This window comes from Numenius arquata, chromosome 23 (genome assembly GCF_964106895.1).
Source record: "Numenius arquata chromosome 23, bNumArq3.hap1.1, whole genome shotgun sequence".
NCBI lineage: Eukaryota > Metazoa > Chordata > Aves > Charadriiformes > Scolopacidae > Numenius > Numenius arquata.
Genome location: NC_133598.1, coordinates 2,642,931 through 2,667,217, shown reverse-complemented (window position 1 = coordinate 2,667,217; position 24,287 = coordinate 2,642,931). Strand labels below are relative to the sequence as shown.

At 48.7% G+C, this 24,287-nt stretch overlaps 1 protein-coding gene across 2 annotated transcripts in view; it reads right to left on the bottom strand.

The window, feature by feature from the left end:
- MYO1D (myosin ID) overlaps positions 1-24,287 on the bottom strand; it is a 182,743-nt gene that overhangs the window by 85,864 nt on the left and 72,592 nt on the right. For both annotated transcript variants that reach the window (XM_074162905.1, XM_074162904.1), the window contains exons 16-19: positions 23,569-23,776; positions 5,545-5,768; positions 3,837-3,981; positions 3,116-3,220 (exon numbers count right to left, since the gene is read on the bottom strand). In XM_074162905.1, the coding sequence (XP_074019006.1) occupies positions 3,116-3,220; positions 3,837-3,981; positions 5,545-5,768; positions 23,569-23,776 (682 nt within the window). The remainder of the gene's footprint in view (positions 1-3,115; positions 3,221-3,836; positions 3,982-5,544; positions 5,769-23,568; positions 23,777-24,287) is intronic.

Genomic DNA, 24,287 nt, shown 5'->3' with positions numbered 1-24,287 from the left:
TTAAAGAGTATTATTGAAGGGAAGCAATGAAACCACCTGATAATTAACTACATTTTCATTTCTATAACTCCCTCTTCAGTCCCCTGCTAAAGCTTCGCATGAGCCAAACTCCAGCTGAGAAACAAACAGTAACGGCCAATTTGGCAATCCACAACAAAAAACTTAGGTGTAGCCGAAGAAATTCGACAAACCTCCCTCTCAAAGGCTCTGACCATCAATCCAGCCCGCACGTGCTCAAGCCAAGTGCCACACTTGTGCAAATAACATTTGGTACGGGGAAGCTGGAGAAGGATAAAGCTAAAAGGAAAAAAAATATTATTGTGATTTCATTCATTTATTTTTTTTTAAAGAAAAAGGGAAGGATGCAGCAACCAGAAATTCCCTCTACCCCACAGCACTGATCCTCAGCCTGCCCTTACTTCTGGGGTAAGAGGCAGAACGCTACAGCTTGTGTCTTTGACACGAGAAAAGACTGCTTAGGATATAAATTGTTTTATGTAAAGAGCAAAAGAAGGCTAATGCTGTTTTCAGGGGAAAGCCTGGGTTCTTGCAGTCAAAGCCCGGCATTGCTTACAGGCCCTGCAACAGTCGCTTAGTCTGCAAATGCATGTTCAGATTTAAGGTGTAATAGATTACCTAAAGAAGTGCATTGGTTGGGAAGTGAAAAGCTAAATCTTGAAATGTCAAATCTCTGTCTTTTAGCTCTCAAAGTCCAGGATTGTTTGTCTTCTCTCCTTTGCTCACCTCAGGCTCGCCTGGACATTTCTTGTCCGTACAAGAAGGAAGACAAATGGTTCACTCCAAAAGCTATTACACCCAAGCGTGGATCTGAAAGGGGTCCTTTGCTTTTGAGTTAAACATGGAGATGTACTGAAATCACAGGCTCACACATCAGTAGAGATCCGACAAAGTTGCAGCCTCGTCCTCAACAGCAATGCTGGAATGACTGGATCCACGTGTCGGAGAAGAGGTGCTCCTATTTGCTTCTTCAAGGCCACCATTTTTCCTAAAGGCGATGCTGTAGTTTCACTAAATTTAGCTATATTTTTTCTGTCTAACACAGATCCTTAAGAATGAAGACCAGGAAAAGCATGAACACCACCACCAGACTGTGGATGAGTGCCCATTCCCGGTGGCAGCCTCCCCATGGCCCCCGGCGTTGTGCCCATTTCAGGTCAGTCTGTCCCACCTCAGCCCCGCTGTCACCGTGCGTCCGTCCTGTCCTGCCGCGCTCACGCATGTGCCTCCCTTCCCAAGACTTCAAACGCCACCCGAAGGGGTCCCCAACTGAGCAGGGAAGCGGAGGATTAAGCCTGACCTCTCTGATGGAAGAAAGCAACCAGCAATTTAACCTTGAAAAAGATCGAAAAAAGTTACAAGATAATTTAAACCCCCCAAGACGGCACGGCTGTAACCTCGCTGTCTCTGCAGTATTTTCTGATTTCTGCTGAGCTACGGTTTTTAAGTGCCCGCGGTAAACTAAAGCTCTCTGCACCTCTGGAACCAACGGAAGTAACTTTCCAGGCTGAGGAAGAAATCCAGGTTATGATGGGTAACACCTATTCCATCTCCAGCCTGCTCTTATGGAAGTGCCGGGACCCAGTGCAACAAACCTCAGCAGAAGATGGATTTTCCCAACAAGTAAATCCAGTAACAGGACGATCGTATGTTCCAGGATTTCTCCATACACCAGAAACGAGAGAGAACTGCTCCGACGCTGGCTGAAGGGCAGGAGCTCTCTGCTCGTGGCTCCTGACCGGGAGCAGCAGGAGCTGAGCTTCAGAAACCTGCTGTCCCCTGGGCTTGCCCAGGAGATTGTCCTTCAAAGCTGAACCAGGAGCGAGCGAGAGAAACATAAGGACTTAAAAGCTTAAAATTTGCCTAAGAGTGAGCAAAATTAAACTCCCACATGGAGTAGATGTGTGACATACACCCCCCACCCCCCGAGCAATTCCCCTCATTCCATTCCCATTCAAAACAATCCCTGTAATCACATCTTTAAGAACTGAATATTGTATTTTTACAATTTTTCCAGTTTGGCTAGAAACAGCCCCGATTTAGAAATAGTTCATTAAATTAGAAGAGCAATTCTTTTGTTTTCAGCCAGGGTGAAATTCTCCCGTATCTCCTTGTTGTCGTGGTTTAGGCTACCCCAAACTGGGACACGTGTCTGTAAGGAGGTTCCGGCCAAACCCCTGGAGGGTTGTAAAGAGGAGGTTTGGACTCAGACTCACTCCATCCTCCTTTAATCCCAAAAATATCCCCCGATATTCTCTCAAACTGCTCATCCAACCAGCGAACCACACTCTTCAAGACAACATGTTAAAAGCAACGGAATACTCCACCGAAATAATTCCGTTTGGAAAGCAGTAAGAGATTTCTATTTTTATACACACAAATCACTGCTGTGAAAATAATGTAATTCCCTACGACTGGCAAGGAAGTTTTTTTATAATGAATTTTGTTGTTACTATTAATTATAATATTTGCAGAATCATAAAGGATGATCATGCACGTGCTGCACTTCTGGCAAGAGGGGACCAACTGCAAAAGCACATTTTTAGAAATAAAAAGAATATAAAGCTTCTCAAAAACCCTGGAAGATCAGCAGCCCCGGCCTGGCGTTGAAACTGGTTCTGTCTGGTGGCTTTGGAAACGTCACAGTATCCTCTCCCGACAGACACTTAAACCCAGCATCATTTAGATCATTATGAACTACCCGTAAAAACTATGCAAGCACATTTTTCTAAATGGTTTTTTTCAACCTTCCAACCAATTTAACACGAAAACACATTCTGCTAGGAAAAAGAAAAAAAGCCTGATCTAAAGCAGTTACAGAGAATCAAGTGAATTTCTCCAAGTCCCCGACATGAGGAGCCGCAGAAGCCCCTCACACGCGGCACCCGTTGGCGCAAGAGGCTCAGAGTTACGTCTCCATCAAAAAATTACTGATGTCGTGCCTTGAAAGAGGAGGGCCTTGAGCTGCTGCCTGCTCTCGCCTCTCCAGGATCTCCTCCTGCCCCGTGGCTTCCTGAGGTCTCACCCTGGCTTCCTGAGGTCTCACCCGGCCGCAGGGATTCTCCCCCCCCCTCCGGGACCCCGCAGACGCCGTTACCTTGCGGACGTGGCAGGAGAAGAGAACATTCATGTACTTGTCTTTCCGTTTCAGCTCGTTGGCAACGGGGATGAAAGAGCCCGTGCTCTGAGAGTTATCCGGCTTCTGAAAGAGCAGAGAAAGACACGTAACTCTCCCCGTTTCGGGAAGGAGTGACGGCGTATGGGGACGGCGGGGCAGGGGCTGCAGCTCCACCACCCCGGCCCAAGGCCTCCTCCAGCCCCTGCCTCCCCGAGGAGCACAGAGCATCGGGAGTTTTATCTGCTTTCTGAAAAAAAAATAAAGCCTTAACAAAACAAAATGCTTGAAGGAAGGAGGGAGTAAAAGGAAGCGATGGAACTTGCCCAGAGAGAATTTCTTTGTTCCTTTTCATTTTAGGCTATTTCTTAACATCCCATTAGATCTAGAATTTTAGTTTTATATCGACTTCTTTGCCAGCTTTGGCCATTTGAAGAGCCAGCTGATGGCATTACTCATTACCTTTTAATGCTGCTTGTGATGCTCAAGCTTGGCTTAAGTATTCAGAAAAATCACTCCTAGGGCAGTAGAAGTCAAAGACGCTGAAACTACATAAACCCATTTACAGAGGAAATGTCTCTCTGGGGGAGAAAGGAGAAAGTCCTTCTCCCTCTCAAGAAACCAACAGTCACTTTTTCAAATTTCCACCCTTTTTAGCATCCCAAGCCCCAGGCACTGCATTTATCCCTTTGCTCATACTCACCAGTGCGATGTAATTCCCCTCCCACGCTCTCTGCAGGCCAATATCAGCTCGGTGACCCTTCAGCACTTCCATGGCAGCAACCTTGGCCCTCAGTTGAGGTAGGACTTCTGGTGGGACACTCCGGATGAGTACTCCTGCTCTCCACCTGCCGCAAAGCACCCCAGTGAGCTCCACAGTCTGTGCCACGCACTACAAGGAATGGTTCTGCATGATCCGCACAACAAGGACACCCCTAGACTATAAATGTCGGGGGGAAAAGAAGTCCTTCCATTGCATTCATAAAGCTGGAAACTTCCGTATCATTCTGAATGGGGGCCACGGAGATGCTGGGAGGGCTGGAGCCCCTCTGATGTGAGGACAGGCTGAGAGACTTGGGGGGTTCAGCTTGGAGAAGAGAAGGCTCCGGGGAGACCTTAGAGCCCCTTCCAGTCCCTCAAGAGGCTCCAGGAAAGCTGGGGAGGGACTCTGGATCAGGGAGGGGAGCCATAGGAGGAGGGGGAAGGGTTTGACACTGACAGAGGGGAGATGGAGATGAGATGTGGGGAAGAACTTCTTTGCTGTGAGGGTGGTGAGAGCCTGGCCCAGGTTGCCCAGAGAAGCTGTGGCTGCCCCATCCCTGGAGGGGTTCAAGGCCAGGTTGGAGGGGGCTTGGAGCAACCTGGTCTGGTGGGAGGTGTCCAGGGGGTGGCACTGGATGGGCTTTAAGGTCCCTCCCAACCCAAACCATTCTATGACTCTATGAAGTCACACATCATCTCTGACTCCTACAAACGTCGCTGGAATACTCCCAGTCCTGCACCCAGAAGTCAACCACTGGTGCATCTGTTTGCAATAAAATTTTTGCAAGCCCATTTTTTGGCTCATTTACAACATCATTTTCCTTTAATAGCTGAATTTGGCCCTACAACCAAAACCTAACCAACTGTAACGTGAAACAGTGCAGGGCAGCCCATCCATCGCTCCACACCACGTTCCAGCCTTCAGCAGCAACACCAGTTCTCTAGGATCAAGGCTTTGAAAACACTTTTACAGACTCTAATTTTGTAGTGATGATAATTGAGCTTATTCTGAAAGCAGGACTCTCCACCCAGACAGGTTGTGGATGGCTTTCAAGAGGCAGCTGGGGAAAAAATCAAAGCTGACTTGATCTAGTGCTGGTGGCAACCCCCCTTTGAGCAGATGGCTGGAGCGGAGGTCTCCGGAGGCCCCATCCAGCCAACGTTTCTCTTGTTCACTGACTTTCAGAAATCATCATTTTTCAAATTGGAATCATAACTATTCTGTCTACAACTTACCAGGGAAAAAATCACTAGCTTTTAGATATTAGGAGGTTGTAATAAAGGTATAAAATATCTTTTCTGCACAGAGAATAGGGGTAATAGTAGAACATTGCTTACTCTATTGCAGAAAAGTACTACAAGAAGTCTTGAGGGAGCGGAAAAGATTCCTCTTCTCTCCCCCACCTCTTACAGCAGCTGTTCTTTTCTTTTGAAAGCAACCAGAAAAGGGCCAAGGAAGGAAATACAACGTCCATCCTGACTAAGTCTTTGAAACAGAATAATTATTTGCCTGGTCAAGGCTACCAAAAGCCACCAATGTTTTCATCTATGATGCCCAGTTGGTGTTCTTCAATCATTTTCCCAACTTTTATGGAACAAGCAGAAGCTTCACTCCTCCAGGGAAGAGAGAGAAGAGTTTTGATTTGTACCTGTGGTAAATGTTCTGAAGCGCCTCTTCGAAGCGGCGCAGCACTTTGGGTGGGGTGGGCCACTGCACGTGCTTCCCGTAGTCCTTCATCAGCTTGACGTTGTGAAAGCGCCGGGCGACCTCGTGGATGTAGGCCTTCACTTTGTAGCGGCGGTAATACTTGAGGATGGCGAGGGCGGCTTTTGTCCTCTTGTAGCGAAGGCGAGCCAAAGTGCCCCTCCAGACCTAAGAGTCAGTGGAGAAGACAGTTTTAGCAATAAAAAGCAGGATTTTATTTTTTTTTCCTTCTGTACTCCTTCTCTACTGCTGAAATCCATAAATATATTAGTTTTATTTTGAAGGAAGTGACTTTTCTGTGCCAGCAAATCCAAGTAAAACATCACTGAAAAACCACTCTGTTTACCCGTGTATCGAGAAACGATTTTAAATCTGATTAAAAAAAGATAGCCTTGGAAATAGTTTGGGGAATATCTATTCTGGCCGTGCACTGACGGGTGGAAAATACGCAGTAGAGATGATACGCTTCCAACTCGCCGGATGAGAGACCAGCTCCACCAGTGCCTGGAGAGCACCAGGGGCAGAAAACACACCATGTTCTGGACTTCTCCTTCCCACACCCCGTGGAAGAGGGTCTCTGGGGCCACTCGTGGTACTGAGGTGACTGTACATGGCTCGGCTGAAGAGACGCGGCAGAGCCCAGCCAGGTCCTGCTGCTTCTGTCCTGCAACCAGAGACAGGCATCGGCCCCGGCGCTCCCCAGCTGACACCCGCCTCCCCGAGGGACCCCTCGGCAGCTGCGCTTCCCCTCCAATACCATCCGCCAAGGTGAAGATTGTATTTTTGTTTCCTTGTAGAATTAAACTGGAAAGAACAATGAGGCTCCTGCATAGGAAAGTGCTTTGCTCCTCGCTACGGGCCCTGCTGGAGAGTTTACTTCGCTCTTGAGAAACATCCCAGAGCACTACTGATGCGTATCAAGCCTTCTATTTACAGAAGAATTAATTAATTACCTGAGGCAATTTCCAACATGATACTCGCTTTATGAAGCTGATGTCAAAGGTTCTCTTGACAGCTTTACTGATAATCCTGAGATGTGGCTGAAAAAGCCTCTATGTAGGAAGCAGTATGGCAGACGTGAGGGGCTGCTCTTCTCTATACACGCAAAATTCAAAGAGGAAATAGAGATTTTGGGTTCCAAACCTCTCAAAAGCAGTAAATCCTCTTCTCCTAACCTCTGTGAGAGTAAACCCTCTTTGTTCTGCTTTGGCCTCGCTGTCCCTGCATAGGGTATCTCCTGGTCACAACGGACACGACCCACATAGCTCTAGCAGAGCTTGGGGAGTTGCCTGAGCACCCACCACTTCACGGGTGTGTTAGATGTTCCATGAAGTATATGTGTTTGAAGCACGCCAGAACGGAGCCAAGACCCTCGGCAACGCTGCCCAACCATCCCAAGACACGGCTGAGTCCCTCCATCCCTTACTTGCATTTTAGTGTGTCCAACTGACTGTGTGTGGCCTCCAACTCCTCATTACCAGGTGGGAACTGGTCCTCAAAATAGTATGGAATCACTCCACACCCTACTCATTCTGTGGGTCATTTAGCACCGTGAAGACCAAGACCAAGTGCCGGGTCCTGCACTTGGGTCACACCAACCCCCTGCAGCGCTACAGGCTGGGGGCAGAGTGGCTGGAGCTGCCTGGCAGAAAAGGACCTGGGGGTGTTGGTGGACAGCAGGCTGAACATGAGCCAGCAGTGTGCCCAGGTGGCCAAGAAGGCCAACAGCATCCTGGCCTGTATGAGGAACAATGTGGTGAGCAGGACTCGAGAGGTGACCGTCCCCCTGTACTGGGCACTGGTGAGGCCCCACCTCGAGTACTGTGTCCAGTTTTGGGCCCCTCACCACAAAAAAGACATTGAGGGGCTGGAGCGGGTCCAGAGAAGGGCAACGGAGCTGGTGAGGGGTCTGGAGAACAAGTCTTGTGAGGAGCGGCTGAGGGAGCTGGGGGTGTTCAGCCTGGAGAAAAGGAGGCTGAGGGGAGACCTTCTCGCTCTCTACAACTCCCTGAAAGGAGGGTGTAGCCAGGGGGGGTTGGTCTCTTCTCCCAAGTCACAGGCGATGGGACAAGAGGAAATGGCCTCAAGTTGCCCCAGGGGAGGTTCAGATTGGATATTAGGAAAAATTTTGACACTGAAAGGGTTATTAAGCCTTGGAATGGGCTGCCCAGGGAAGGGGTTGAGGCACCATCTCTGGAGGTGTTCAAAAGACGGGTTGACGTGGTGCTGGAGGACATGGTTTAGTGATGGGTTTTTTTGTCAGAGTTAGGTTGATGGTTGGACTAGATCATCTTGAAGGTCCCTTCCAACCTAGATGATTCTATGATTCTAAGACCAAACTGCAGTGGCCAAGTCCCATATGGCTAAGAAGCAGAGGGAGCCCAGCTCAGTCCTATATCGTACACTGAATGCTGTTGGGAGGAAGAAGAAGGAGGAAATGGTCCTGGAGAGCAAAGGGTAGGAAAGTGAAGCCCAGCAAGCACCCGGGCGAACAACTCAACACATCAGGGTGACCCAAGGCAACGTGCTCCCTCCCAGACACCAGGAGCCACTCTGCTGAGGAGGGTGTGGGGACAGAGACGATGTCCGCGGTGGCAGGGCAGAGCTGGGGAAGGACACGGGACAACAAACCGGCAGGAAGAGAAAGCACGGGCTAAAGAGTGACTGGCGCTGAAAATCTCCACGCTGCATGAGTATAAAATACTACAGAACCCTCTCCTTATTTATTCTTTGAAATCATTAGACAGGTTGAGGGAAAGCAGCATCCTTCGCTTAACACATGCTGTTCTTGGTAGTCATTTTTACCGCACTCGGTTAGAGTTGTAGTTTTAGATGTATATAACCTGCATATCACAAAGAGATAAAAGAATTTTGCCACATAAAGGGCATCAGAGCTCCCGAGAAGCTCAGGGCTTCCTGCAGCCACAAGCTAAAAGCTTGCCCAGGGCCTGGAGTTCACCCAAAGCGCGTGAGGCTGATTGAAACCCAGCATTTTCCATGGCTGAGGGCACAGCAGGTTGAGAAACTGCAGGAATTTAGCAGAATCAGCAACTGGGATGAACTAATCAAGCATCTAAAGAGTACTGAAGTAACGTCTGCTCTTTTTTAAAGAAAAGTGGATTGGATTGCTCGAGACGTTTAAACATAGACCGTAGTGTCACAAAACGTACCTGCAAGGAATATACGGAGAGTAAACAAGATAAACTTGGGTACAAATCTACTGCCAATTTCTCGGGTTTTAATTTAATAAGAATAGAAATGAGGAACAAAAGGTTCCAGGTCGCAGTTAAAACCACCTTCGGGACATTACAAAGGATCTCCAGAAAAGAACACGAGTGGTAAACCTGTGTGAGCTGGTCATGACTTTGTAGAGCTGAGCTTCTGTCGGGTGTTCCCCCCAAACATTTGGAATTGTTTTTAGATAGAAAACAAGGTCTCGATTTTGCTTCCTCGTGCTGGAAGCCGGCATGCTCTGGAGGCGAGCCTCTCGCTGTGGTTATTTTTCCCACCAGCCAGGCGCGGGTGGCACAAAGGCGCTGGGGCAGATTGTCCCGACGTTGGACCAGCTGCATCGCTGCAGAACTTGGCTTCGCAGCACGAAGTGTCACAGTTGCTACAAATGCTCCCCTTCCAAATCCAATTATCCAGCCGAGCCGTGCCCCTTGGCTACGCGCAAGCACTAAGCTATTAATGAAAAGCGTGTCCTTAAATCAAGTTGTCATCACTGGGTAACCTCACTCCCAGTAAGGACCTTCCTAACAGCTACAATGGCAGCTCCTCCCGAAAGGAAGGAGAAAGCCAAAGATAAGAACAAACTTTTCCCAGGGAACGGGGTACAAATATTTTTTAAATTAATTGATTTTTTGGCTCAGTGTTTTTCTTTTCAACCACAAGGCTCGTTTCTGCTCCAGGCAGCCCATCAGCCCTGGCGGCCTGATGGTCTCCAGCCTCTTCCAGAAACATGGACCTTTCAAACCTACAAATAAGCAAAGGCCATCAAAGCAGCAAACTCCTCCTTCAGCAGCCACTGTGCGTACCCTGCGCTGTGTAGTTGTGAGCAATGGGTCAGAGTCATTCACAAACAGGGAGGCTGGAGTGTTCCCTACCAACAGGATCATTCTCCAGGGAGACCTTAGAGCCCCTTCCAGTCCCTCAAGGGGCTCCAGGAAAGCTGGGGAGGGACTCTGGATCAGGGAGGGGAGCCATAGGAGGAGGGGGAAGGGTTTGACACTGACAGAGGGGAGATGGAGATGAGATGTGGGGAAGAAATTCTTTGCTGTGAGGGTGGTGAGAGCCTGGCCCAGGTTGCCCAGAGAAGCTGTGGCTGCCCCATCCCTGGAGGGGTTCAAGGCCAGGTTGGAAGGGGCTTGGAGCAACCTGGTCTCCAAGAAAGAGAATCCCGGATTCTACTCCAATTCTGCTCCAAGAAAGAGAATCCCGGATTCTACTCCAATTCTACTCCAAGAAAGTAGAATCCCGGATGCACAGATCTTTCAGTTGGGTTTTTGGCATGTGGTCTCCCACATTTGGCCGTGGCTCTGCTATTGTCCTCCAGTGTATAACAGAGAAGTAGCTTTTGAAGTATGAGAATGTGTGTAGAACATCTGCTAAATGCCATGATAAAATTAACACTGGAATTTTATTTTTATTTTGTGGGGTTTTGGTTGTTTTTGTTTTTTCATTTTACAGTGCTTAATGTTGAGTTATGAACTGGAGGTGGGGGGAAGAATCAGAAGGGTACATTGAGAGAGGCAGTTCTCTGCCAGAGTGAGAATCATAGAACCACAGGATGGTTTGGGTTGGTGTGGACCTTAAAGCCCACCCAGTGCCACCCCCTGCCCTGGGCAGGGACACCTCCCACCACACCAGGTTGCTCCAAGCCCCCTCCAACCTGGCCTTGAACCCCTCCAGGGATGGGGCAGCCACAGCTTCTCTGGGCAACCTGGGCCAGGCTCTCACCACCCTCACAGCAAAGAATTTCCTCCTAATATCTCATCTAAATCTCCCCTCTTCCAATTTAAAACCATTATCCCTTGTCCTGTCACTACATTTCCTGACAAAGAGTCCCTCTCCAGCTCTCCTGTAGGCTCCCTTCAGATATTGGAAGGCTGCTATGAGGTCTCCCGGAGCCTTCTCTTCTCCAGGCTGAACAACCCCAGCTCTCTCAGCCTAAAGAGAACCCTGTCCCAGCCTGACCTCCAGAGACCACCCTGACACCTTCTGAATCTCTAGCCAGCTTCAACCACATCTGACAGAGCAAGAGGAGACTCAAAGAGGCAAGTCCATACATCCTTCAGGAAAAATCAACAGCAGGGCAGAGCGTGTCTCAAATCACAGTGACATTGCTGGAACTGCTTCAGAATGAGCTCAAGAGCCATCTGCCTTCTTTGATCTCCAAATCCCACCCAGAGCATGCAAAGCTCCCGGCCAGGCACGGCCACACGAGACTTCGCCAAGCCAAAGAGGTAGAGCATCCCAGGAAGATGTGGCAGTGTTTCAGGGGATGAGAAGGCGGAGATGTGTGCAGGACACAAGGGAAGGGACGGAGGATACGATGAGGAAGGCTGGAGAGTACTAGCAGTGAAGTGGTCCCAAGAAAACTGATTGTCGTCACTGTGGGGTGTCACCAGCGTAGGACAAACCCAGAGGAAGCCAGGCTCACAGGAGAGCTTCGGTGACGGCAATTTTCAAAGTGACACACAGAAGAGCAGACTTCAAAGCGATCAATTTTGTCCTCAGTGCCTAGCGATCAAGCAAAAGGTGTCATGCAGGACAGGCGATGGGACAGATTGTCCTTTGCAAGAAGAGCTGCCCAAGGAGACAAGGCAAGGCAGGGTTTAGGAGGAGAACAAGCGGCTCCACAACGTGTGTACGCAGGGAAGGGAACCACGAGCACAGTCAGGACTCAAGAGCAGACACTTATAAGCAAGGTCACATTGAAAATGGAAAGAAAAGGTTTTTCTAGGCTTTTTTTTATAAAATAAAACTATTCCTCCTCAACCAGCGCTCACCCACAGATCTTCACATCTCTTTGTACACCTCTGCCTTTTCCTCTGTGCTTTGTCCTCCTCAAGGCCAGGGAAGACAAATTGAGAGGGCAAGGGAAATTTAGACTAATGGGTTAAGAGGATGGAGAAAGAGAAGGGAAAAGGTTGGAAAACAAAGTTTGAACACAAGAAATTCAGCCAAAACTCCTTGAACATTAGAAAGAGTATCTATTTCTATGGCTGCTTCCAGTGAAGAGGGTTCCTTGCTCTTTCCTTAACCACCGTCCCTTCCAGTTGTGGCCAGCGAGGTGGAGGTGACCACCGGGACCAAGCGAGATCCTCCTGCAGGGCTCTGGGTGCTCCGTGACCCTCTCGGTGGTTCCCTCCTCCCAGCGCGGCAGCGGCTTTGGCAGCTTCCGAAACTGGGACTTGCACACGAAGAAATGAGCATCCATCCAAAACCAAGAGTCGTATCTTACGGGAAGCACTGGAATCATTTCTGAAGTACGTTTAATTCACGGGGTTTTTTGACTTAAAATTTAATAAATTAAAATTCAACTGAATGGAAAAGAAGCTCGGGATGCGCCCTTAGAACCAGCTTAAAAACCCCAGCGAGCTTCTAAGCCAAGTTCCTAACATCAAAGAAACCTAACACAGATCGAGTCCATCCCCTTAGCAGAAAATCCTGCGTATCCATCGATGTAGTCCAGGAATACAATCTATGTATTCCCACGTATTTAAAGGGAAATTCAGACCTTGGAAGGAGACTTGTTTCCTTCATTTCTTTTAATGGGAAATTCAGAGCTTGGAAGCAGACTTGCTTCCTTCTTTTTTTTTTTAATGGGAAATTCAGAGCTTGGAAGCAGACGGCCGTCTGCTTCCAAGCTCTGAATTTCCCATTAAAAAAAAAAAGAAGGAAGAAATAAAACAATCAAAAAGGGTCCCTGCAGAGCACGGGGAAAACCAGCAGCACAGACGGGGTGGGATCCAGTGCCGAGGTCGCCGCGCCTGCGGTTCTGCCACGGAAAAAGGGATAATCTAGATTTGACCTAAATGCCGCAATCTCCACGAATGCAGAAGGAACCCCACACGGCACGAATCATCCAAACAAACGCCCCGAATTCAGCCAACAAAGCCAGCTCGTCTAAATTCAAACACCAGTGTTCTATTTTTTGAGCAGCTCTGCAGCTAGCTGAACCTCGGGAAAGTATTTTGTGCTTGCCGTAACCCAGCACAGCTCCTTCCCACAGCCCTCAACCCTTTTTCGTGATCAATATTTCATGCTGCCCTCCGGGCATCCAAACTGAAAAGAATAAACCAAAAAAAAAACCACCAAACCCTAGCTCGAAATTCACACAGGCATCAACCTTCCTGCGCAGCTTTAAAGGACCTCAAACGGGAAAGGTCATTAAATATTTAAGCCACAAGCGCAGCGCAGGAGCCGCGCGCAGGCTCCTCCGAGGCACGGCGCTTTCAACGAGCGCTCCAATATCTGAAGCAAGCTTTAATTATATTATTCCTGATTGCTTTTTGAAAGGGGTCATCCCTTGGAGCGCGGCTCTGGCGGGGCGGCCGATGCTCACAGGCAGCACCCACCGGGTACCAGCACCCACCACCGTTCCCGACCCGTGTTTCCCCAGTTCAGATCCCAGGGAAGGTTTCACTGAATTTCACTGAATTTTTAGAGTTGGAAGGGACCATAAAGATCATCTAGTCCAACTCCCCCGCTGAAGCAGGATTGCCCAGAGCATGTCAGAGCATGTTATTCAGGACTGCATCCAGGCGGGTCTTGATAATCTCCAGAGAAGGGGACTCCACACCCTCCCTGAGCAGCCTGTTCCAGGGCTCTGGCACCCTCACCGGAAAGAAGTTTCTCCTCAGATTTGAATGGAACTTCCCATGTTCCAGCTTGTGCCCGTTGCCCCTCGTCCTGTCTCTGGGAACCCATGAAAAGAGTCCGGCTCCATCCTCCTTCAACCCACCCTTTAGATACTTATAAGCATTGATAAGTTTGAGGCAACGGGTTTTAAATCAAATCCTCCCCATTCCACCAGATGACGTCACGGAGCCCACAAACAGAGAGTGGGAAGAGCTGCTTAATTTACTAAACGCTATTTTCTCTTTTCACGTGCGTCAGCTGAACACCGATCATTCTGTTGCTCTGCTTAACAGAAACAATATTCCGCGAGCTCGGAAAGAGAGAAGGGTCTCGCTCGGAGATTAATTAGATTGTACTAACAAGACTGTGCCCAAGAATGAATAAAAGTTATCCACGGGAGGGTGGTTCTAAGGCAGCCTCACAGGTGACGTGCTGGATGCCGAGCTGCTGGGGGTTTCTCCTGCATCTCCTGCTGCTGCTCAGCAACGGCGGCAGCAGACGTCACCCTGCGGCACCCGTCCTCCTCCCGGGCCGAGCCCGAACCACGGCTGCTGTGCTCCAGCCCCAAAGCCTCCAGAAAGCTCTTTTCCACCCTGTTCCTAAGGACTCGCTACTTCGTCTGGTGCCCTCAGCGCTGCTCGGCTGGCAGTGCCCCGCTGTCACGACAAAGAGTGTCCTATCGCTCCATCCTGGGTGCACTCGACAGAATTTCCTGCCTCTGGAAGGAAGATGTTGGGAGAAAGGAGATAGTGTTATATGAACAGATGAAAAGAACTGCCAAAGCTCCTGTATTAAGGCAGCAGAGAGGTCTGCAATCACCAGAACAAGGCTCCCGCCATTCGAAGGCAGCAGGAACTTTCTCTCATCCATGAAAATTCAAGGTAGAGCTTTTCACGCTGGAGATATCTAAGTACAGGTCATTTCATGACCTTCAGTGTTTTATTGCTGGTGAAGACTGCAAGGATGACCAGAAGCACAGAACAACCTCCAAACATGGAGAAGGCATAATGGTTTTAAACTGCAAGAGGGGAGACTGAGATGAAATCTGGGGAAGAACTTCTTTGCTGTGAGGGTGGTGAGAGCCTGGCCCAGGTTGCCCAGAGAAGCTGTGGCTGCCCCATCCCTGGAGGGGTTCAAGGCCAGGTTGGAGGGGGCTTGGAGCAACCTGGCCTGGTGGGAGGTGTCCCTGCCCAGGGCAGGGGGTGGGACTTGGATGGGCTTTAAGGTCCCTCCCAACCCAAACCATTCTGTGATTCTATAAGTTAAATAAGCCAGGACACTTCTCTGTGGGAAAAGAGGACCAAGAGGGGATGTCACAGACGTTCAGAGAGTTCTGAGCAAAGCCCTGCACGGTTGGTACAGGGATGAGTAGGCATCCAGTGACACTGGGAGATGCAAGGACCCAAACAAAGCACGATCTCTCCATGTAGAGGTTTGCTGAGCTTGCCAATGGCAGCCACAACATCTAAAAGCTGGTGGCACATGTTTGAGGATGAGTTCAAGGCAGAGAAATCCAGTAGGTGTTACTGAATAAAACCAAAAAACCACAAAAACCCATGCCCAGCTTTGGTCATCCCAAGCCCAAGTGTCTGAAGGGCCTGGGGAAGTGTTAAGGGAAGGTTTGATGCACACTCATCCTGCCTCTGTCCTCCCGAGGCGTCCCCTGGAGACAGGACGGTGGTCCTGACAGACCTTGGGTCTGACGTGGCACAGCAGCTGCCGCGGTTTAAAACCCACGTCTGTTTAGTGAAGCAGCTGAGGATTAAGCTCCATCTACATTCCTGAAGTGTGACAGCAACGTTCTGCCTTTCATAGAATCATAGAATCATCGAGGTTGGAAGAGACCCTTGGGATCATCGAGTCCAACCATCTACCCTACTCTACAAAGTTCTCCCCTACACCATATCCCCCAACACCACATCTGAGCGACTCTTAAACTCACCCAAGGATGGTGCCTCAACCCCCTCCCTGGGCAGCCTGTTCCAGTGACTGATCACTCTCACTGTGAAGAATTTCTTCCTAATGTCCAGTCTAAACCCACCCTGGTGCAGCTTGAAGCCATTCCCTCTTGTTCTATCGCTATTTGCTTGTGAGAAGAGACCAGCACCAACCTCTCTACAGTGTCCTTTCAAGTAGCTGTAGAGAGTGATGAGGTCTCCCCTCAGCCTCCTCTTCCTCAGACTAAACAGTCCCAGCTCCCTCAATCGTTCTTCGTATGATTTATTCTCCAGGCCCTTCACCAGCTTCGTTGCCCTCCTCTGCACCCGCTCCAGCACCTCCATATCTCTCTTGGATTGAGATGCCCAAAACTGGACACGATGCTCCAGGTGTGGCCTCACCAGTGCTGAGCACAGGGGGACAATCACCTCCCTGCTTCTGCTGGTCACGCTATTTCTAATACAAGCCCGGATGCCACAGAGCCAGGCAAAGAGCTAGAAAACACTCCTACCTCTGTCTAAAGGAGACAAACAGCACTGAAACAGGCATTTCTGCCAGGGAGGACAGTATTAATCATGGCTTAAAAAAAAAAACACCCCAAAATTTAGAAATATTTTGGCAAACTCAAATCAATCACTAGATGCTTATTCGTGCCCCAAAGCCCCACAACCAATGCACGTCGCTCCCTACCCGGCCCCTCGAAGGAGAGGCAAATCCTCTCTAGAGCCCCTCAAAGGGACTGTGATTCACACTGCAGGGTCCCGTTGGGAAAGAGGATTCCCACAGAAACTGTCCGTGCATCTCCCTCATTGTAGTTCACCTGATCCCGGTATTTTTATACCATCTTAAATTAAGATCTTTTCCAAATTAAGGTTGCTGAATGCTCGTTGTGCTTGCTTTCCCACGCACCCCGCTGGAAGTATTTTTACAGTTCAAACACGGCTCAAAGGCATCCCGAGGTGCATCCTTTCAAAATGAAAAGCTCAGGCACAACAAAAAAATAACTCCCTTCCATGAAACCAAGAAGGGAATGTCGGTATCAACAGAGGCAGAATCTGCTCTTCCCAATTTGGCTGTGACACACCTGAATGAGCGTGGAAAAAACCCCAACCCCAAACCCGGAAAGGACTGAGCTAGAACCCAAAATACTCAATTTACAAGATCAGAGTTACCAAAAGCTTGCTGACCAAACAAGGGGCTGCAGAGATGTTTCCTGAAAGACCATTCAAGAGCAGAAAAAAAGCCCCATTTGAGACTGGGATTTCCAGAGGGACACGGGGACGAAACGTTCCTCAGTTCCTCCGATCCCTTATGGCAATCACTTTGGATCCCTTGCAAAGTCCTTCCCGCATGTTCTGCAAACCCAAACCAAGTAAAGCAAACCCTTCTCTGTGATGCTGGCAACAGGCTTGGGGAAGAGTCTGGGGGGGTTTTTTTGCTTATTGTTTTTTCCCCACACACCTGGGAGTTAACAAACCGAGTTTTTAAGGTGACCCTGACAGCCAGGGAGCTCAAGGTGCCAAAGCTGGACACGAGTCCCAGAACGGACAGTTGTCCCACCGTCCATTATTTATTGCTGGGCCATAGTTTGGAACAGCGATGCCCATTCACCGGATCCTCTCTCCTCCTCCCTTGCTTAAGAAGAAATGGGTATTTACTTTTATTTAGATTACAGCACGTTTTCACAGCATTCCCTGGGGGAGGAGAAGGTTATTAAGCAAGAACCTGGGTACCCCACTGTGTCTCTGCTCCTGGAAGAGCAGTATCAATCCTTCCTCTCTGCTTTCCCACGGGGCCATGGCCCTGACTCCCCTTTTCACCAGCACAGCCGTTGATCTGATGGAAGGTGAGCTCGTTGTGGAGCTAAACAGCCAGAAAACCACCTCTTTTTTTCTTCTTTTTTGGTGGGAGGTGGGGTTTTTTTAATTTTTTTTTGGGGGGGTGGTTGGAGTATGGTGATTGTTTGAGTCTGAGATGCCTCAACGCCTTCACTGGAAGTGCACAGTGATGTTACTGGCCCGATCCATCTACCCAGAGCTCAGCTTGGCCATGCTGGCAAGTGGCACCGACAACACAGGACACATAGAATCATAGGGTTAGAGTTGGAAGGGACCTTAAAGATCATCAAGTTCCAACCCCCCTGCCATGGGCAGGGACACCTCCACTAGAGCAGGTTGCTCAACGCCCACCATCCAGCCTGGCCTTGAACCCCTCCAGGGATGGGGCAGCTACAACTTCCCTGGGCAACCTGTTCCAGTGCCTCACCACCCTCACAGGAAAGAATTTCCTCCTAATATCTAATCTAAATCTCCCCTCTTCCAATTTAAAACTGTTACCCCTTGTCCTGTCACTACACTTCCTGACAAAGAGTCCCTCTCCGGCTCTCCTGTAGCTCCCTTCAGATATTGGAAGGCTGCTCTGAGGTCTCCCCGGAGCCTTCTCTTCTCCAGGTTGAACAACCCCAGCTCTCTCAGCCTGTCTCCATAGGGGAGGTGCTCCAGCCCTCTGATCATCTTCGTGGCCCTCTGCTGGCCCCGTTCCAACAGGTCCATGGACTTCCTGTGTTGAGGACTCCAAAGCTGGACACAGTGTTCCAGGTGGGGTCTCACGAGCGCAGAGTAGAGGGGTAGAATCACCTCCCACGACCTGCTGGCTATGCTTCTTTTGACCCTTCATTTCACCTGGTCCTTCCCAGCACCCACGCGCTGCTCCTTTGGATGGAGCTACGGCAGCTCCCTTCCCAGCTTCTCGCTGCCAAAGCCTCTCGAGATCAAAGCCTCAGCTCACGGGACAAATCCATATGTAATTATATACCTATTTCCACTTACAGTCAAATCTACACAAACACATCACCTCAAGATGGTAAATGCCTCGAGTCAGGATGGCAAACGTGTTCCATCACCTTTTATCTGGGTCACAGAACCGAAGCCCCCATCAGATTATTGCTGCCCAGCCACGATCTGACAGGCAAACGCCTTCCCTCTGAGAGGGAGAGCGTCCCTTTGTGGGTAACGCTCCCCCCACCGCGCTTCAAGGGCTCCTGGGGATGGAGAAGAAAGGGAAGATGAAACATTAAATTATGACAAGTCAGCCATGGTTCTCTTTTCCTGCTCTTCCCCGCCGGGTTTCGGGAAGGTTGCCATGGCGATGGGAGCTGCGAGCGAGAGCTCTGCGGAGAGCGGGCTCCCGGACCCACCAGTGCCACCAGGACACCACGGGGGGACACGGCCGGCACCGGGGCCAGCAGTGTCTCCATCCAGCTGCACCGACCGCCCCGGCTCGGGGGGCTCTGGGTTTTTGTCCCATTTCTGGGCTGCAATACGAGAGCGATTCTCGCTTCCTCGGCATCAGGCAGGGAAGATGTAGTGAAGCCATTTCCACGTGCAGCTGTACCCGTCTGATAAAATTACACCGAAATACTGCACTAAATTATATTGACAAGATCCATCATCTTTGCATCCCGCACGTGCTGCCGGGCTGGGCTTTTTTTCTGGAACAAAGCGCTATTCTGCAAAGCTAATGAGTATGTGGGAACATTTCCAAGGGCAGAAAAAGCAACGGGGTTTTATAGCAGCTTTTCATTTTTATTTTTTATTTTTATCATTAACATTAGAGCTGCTCCATTTGCATTCATGAAGCCGATCATATAGATGGCAAGGCCACAGGTACAGCGAATATACTCCACGCTTTTTATACACCACATAAAAAGCGGTGATGCTCTCGGCTGGTGCTTCTAAAATGGGCATTCGAGGTGGCTCCGACAGCGATGTCCCCGCTGCCATATGGGTCTTCTGACACCGGGCAGCTCTCGCTGGCTAAATTCTCCCGGAGCCAGCAAGTTGCCGCGGTTAAATCACATCACATCACATCTGCTCACTGACTCGGTCGGGTCTGAAGTAAAATTACAGCCTGGAATTTCACTAACATTTTATCACAGGAGAAAAAGGAGGTTGAAGACAAAGCTGAAGGAGAAGACACATCCAGGAGACGAGGAACAAAAGAGCAAAATTACCTACTTAAACTGGAAGTCAGCTTTAATTCAATTTAACCACACTCACATGAAGCAAATTCTTATTCGCTGCTAAACAAAGGAACCAGCATCATTTTAAGGGTTAAAGGTTACTCAGGAGACGAAGCTCTTAAGATAATTACTGAATCTCTTTTTGAAAGGCTCATGATTTGTATGACAGCAATACACCCCATAATATATATCACTTAGAAAGGAAGATGTACCTTTAAACCTCCCAAGAAACAGAAGTGCTACGTGCATTATATGCAGATCTTTCTTTCAAACACCCAGTCGTTACTGGAGCCCGGGCTGTGAGCGGCTGAGCTTAAGGCTACGCCTCACGTTCTCCCTCCGTTTTTGTCCCACAAGTGCCCGCTGTCACAACCCCACATTTCATCTCCAGGTGCCTTATCCTAAATTCAAATTTAAGGAACTCCGATGCAACGGAAAGCTCAATTATTTTTTTAAAAATCAAATTAATCTCTCTCCTTCTAGATATAATCTTAGGACTCTCAGAAGCAGCACACTTTGCCTCCCTCGGCCTTTGATGCTTATAGGCAAAAATAAAGTAAGGAAAATGCAGCAAGAATTACATTTTTTCACGCGAGTTTTTCACGAACAACTGAAAGCAAGTTGAGGACAGAAATTAAGACACGGGCAAAACTGCCTGGATGCTTTCAGAGCACAGCAAAGGCCCCTCCAGATCCTTCCTCTGATTTTATTCTGTGTTGTGTTGATTGTGTTGATTGTTCCTTTTCCAGCGCCGCCAGTCTCCAACTGCCCCATCTACCGGCAGCAGAGCAGGGCTGGTGCCTGAGCACAGGCGGGATCTGACACAGCAGAGAGCCAGATCTAACAGTCAAACAAGAGAAATAGAGAAAATGGAAGAAAAATTCAAACCTTTTCCAGCTAGATTTACCACCGTACAAGGTATCTAATCACATACCTATAGACATCAACCCAACGCCTGCTCCTTTGCTGATGAGCTGTTTATTAAGCATTTAGATTCATTAGTCTTTCTTGTCTTTAGTTGCAAGTTCCAGGACTCTAAAGCTCCTCTCCATCGCTTTGCCGGCATCTCAGAGCCTGGCTGAAGAACACCCGGTAAGTGGAAGCTGAGACACCAGTGAAAGGAAGAGAAACTTCGCCCAGAGAAGCTGTGGCTGCCCCATCCCTGGAGGGGTTCAAGGCCAGGTTGGAGGGGGCTTGGAGCAACCTGGTCTGGTGGGAGGTGTCCCTGCCCAGGGCAGGGGGTGGCACTGGATGGGCTTTAAGGTCTCTTCCAACCCAAACCATTCTGTGATTCTATGAACCACAGCTGGCAGTTCAGAAGCTACAGGAAAGGAGCTCTGGCCACCCAGTTTTCTTCCAAGTCTTCATTACCTTGGGGACTTGAGAGTGAGCTTATCTTTTCCCCACAAATCTTTTATTGGGTAAATTAGAACCTCACAAGAGATTTCGCAGAAAGAAATAGCAAAAAGATGACTCCACCTGTCCTCTTTCAATACTTTGTACAGAAGAGACAGACCTCTCCATGTAGACTCATACTGGTCTCTCTCCGCTCCAGGGAGAGGAGGAAAGAGGGAAGGGAGACTTGTGAACCCACAGGACAACGGGCACCAGGAATTTAACTTTTGTCACTTTTGCTGATTGTCACAATAAGAGAAGCCCCAAAAGCACTGCAGTTATTCCATACATAACCCAGCAGGCCTGATGTCACACAAAACCATTACAGCAAAAACCGCTCCCAACGCCAGAGTCGATCCATTATTCCTAACCAGGTACTCACCTCCTAAGGGCAAAACATCTTTAGCCCTGCTCTCCTCCAAGGCTGCTGAGCCCAGCCCAGATCACAGCCCAGACTATATAATTCTGAAGTTTCCATCTAAAGGAAAGGTCAGCAAACTCACAAAAATGGACACGTTGATGTCCAATTTGTGCCTCACACTGTTCAGTGGATTTTAGCTGAAGGAGGAGCTTCAGCGCTTCCCGTGCAGTGAGACATCATGTTTCCACAGCACAGACAGGCTGGCTCTTTTAAATTATTCTTCAGAAACTGCACCTTTCAATTTCAAGAACGGTCCCCTCTCAACTCCTCAGACGTTTAATATGAAAACCGGGGTCACCTGGGAGCAAGGTGTCTCTCCTCCAGCTTTACTCAAGGAGCTCATTACTTGCTTCATACCACTATGGGAAGAGAGAGAGACTCCAGATCAATGGCACGACCCAGTGAACTCACTGAAGGCACCAAATAAGCCCAACACACTTAGAAAAGTGGCTGCAGAGAGGGGACTCCTCCCGAGAAACCAGCGCGAGCACGGTGGAAGTGCAAGTAATAATCCAGAAAAATGTTTTAACAGCCCCATTTCACTCCAAAAGAAGCAGCCAGAATACACTTTTGGGAAAGCACTCCATTTCCAGGGATGAGACCTGGAAGGAGATGACGAGTAGTCCAAGGAAGCTGTCGGGAAGCCCAATACTGCTATAAAAAGGGAAGAAAATGCTGAACCACAAAGCTCAAACCCGGGCAGGTCCTGCATCCTTTGGGCAGCCTGAGCTTTGCATTTCCAGAAAAACTAATCACATACATATATCCAAACCTGACAAAATTCCTTACTAAAGATAAACCACACAAATCTGGCACAACAAATACCAACACAGACGCAACCCTGGACTTGACACTTTCTCCTTCCACTGTGGTCAAATTGTGCTGCTTTCCAGAAAGGAAATCTCATCAAACGCATTGCAAACACGAGAAATGTGAGTGTTTCACAAAACTATTAATGGATAACTTTTCCTTTAGGGTCTTACTCTTCACCAAGACTGATTCAGTCCATCAGGTTTAGAAAGTTTACGCAGACATATGTTAAGCGCAGAGCTTTAGAGCAGGCGGCTTGTCTGCGCGGTTTTATACCCATCTGTCAGCAGTTTCTATTTCTGACGGGCAAAAAGGGCTTCAGAAGTTCTGTTGTTTCCCGAGTTCCAAGAACGACAAAGGAAAAATGCGTTTTATGAAATACATTTCTAAAAATCTTGAACTAGTCAACAGTCCCTCTTAGTTGGGACAAAGCCGGTTCCACCATTTCTGTTGCTGTGATGATCAGAAGCTGTTGCCCTTTCCCAGACAGACCGCACTCCCACAGGACAGTTTTCGGCAAGTACTAAAACCAGCTCTTGTATTTTTTTCCCCTCTGGCGTATGTTGCTTTGAGGTTACAAAACCGCCTTCCGTTCTGTTGTTGTGGCCCCAAACGGCACCTAAATGATTTAGGAGCTCACCGTGTCCCAACAAACCCCCAAGACTTCCAAGAGAAGGTGCTTGCCCTGAAGTCACAGAACTGAAAATTATTTATCCTAAGGGTAAAGCCAGAAAGATCTCAAGCTCAAATCCCATGTTCAGAGAGGAAAGACAAGTGCACAGGTCATGCTGCTCTGTGCCTCAGGTGTCTTACCCTTTGGAATGCTAAAGGCCTCTTACTTACTGTTCTGTTGAGTGCCTTTCCCTCCGCTACCCTTTCACCCAAGCTGCCGGGGCAGCGTTTTCCCTGTTCCCGTGCTGTAACTCTCCTCGGCACCTGCAGACCCCAATATTGCATGATATGGCAGGTTCTTACGGGAAGTGATTGCCGCTAGTGTGCAAATCAGCCCTTCTTTCTGCACCCCTCGGCTGTGTTTTTTGGTTTACATTAGGGGACTCAATAATAGGGATGCTCAAAGCTTAATAAACCAATATGCAGCAGCATCTGCCCCAGTCCTTGTACGCTCCTGTCAGCACCAACAGTATCATAAGAAAAAACAATCGGGATTTCACTCAGGCCTGGATATATCTCAATAATTATGAATGGAATAGTATGATGAGGGAGCTCAGGTGCTGCACCAGAAAGGACGCTGTGGGAGGATGCTCACTGGGGAATCCCGTCCCTTCTCCTCCTCGCTGTCCCCTGGGGAGAGTTTTCCCTGTCCCTGTCTCACTCTGTCTTCACCTCTCACTCCTTTCCCTGCACCCTCAAGCGAGTTCCCATTAAAGTCGGTGAATGCCATCAGCTACGGACCCATTAGTGAACTTTTACGCATGTAAGACTGTCTCCCTATAAAGGGAGCGAAGGGATTTTAAGGAACTTGAACGGAGTTTTTAATGGAGTAAACGAAGCTTTACCTTCTGTAGGAAGAGGACAATCCTCACGAGCATCTTGGCGTGCAGCTCCTCCAAGGTGAACAGAGTGCGGGGCGTGCGGATGAAAATCTTGGTCTTGCCATAAGCAACATCGTGCTGGAACCCATGGCACTCGATGAGCTTCTGCACCGCCTCTTTGTCCGAAGGGAGGTCGTGGTTCGGCCAAGTGAATTCCGAGATCATCTTGTACCTGGAATTACAAGGTACAATTTACAAACGTAAACTTGTCATCTAGGTTCTCAAGAAGGCCAACCCTCAACATGTTTTAGAAAGAATTATGATCTAAATTCTAATAAAAGTGATTATAGATCAAAGAGCCTCAAGACATCCCGTGTAGGAATCATGATCCTCAAAATCCAAGGCAAATGAATATGAGGCATGATTTTGTGAAACGCTGGAAAAAATATTGAGAGAAGCGCATTTCATCAACACCGACCTGATGCAACACAACAACCCTCCCCACTGTCTCCCTGCAGGTTCGGCAGATCCATTATTCACACTTTCAGCAGGCAACTTTAAATGTTTTTGCGAGGAAGGAAAGCTTGGGTTTGCTCCCATTCTGCGTAAGAAGCCAACTGTAAACAATTGCTCAGTCAGAAAACCTAGATTTAAAAATTCTGCAAATAATGTTCTTGTCCATCATTTTTGTAGCTATTTCTAACAAATGTTACTATTTATCTGCCCTGGTTTCGGGCAAATTT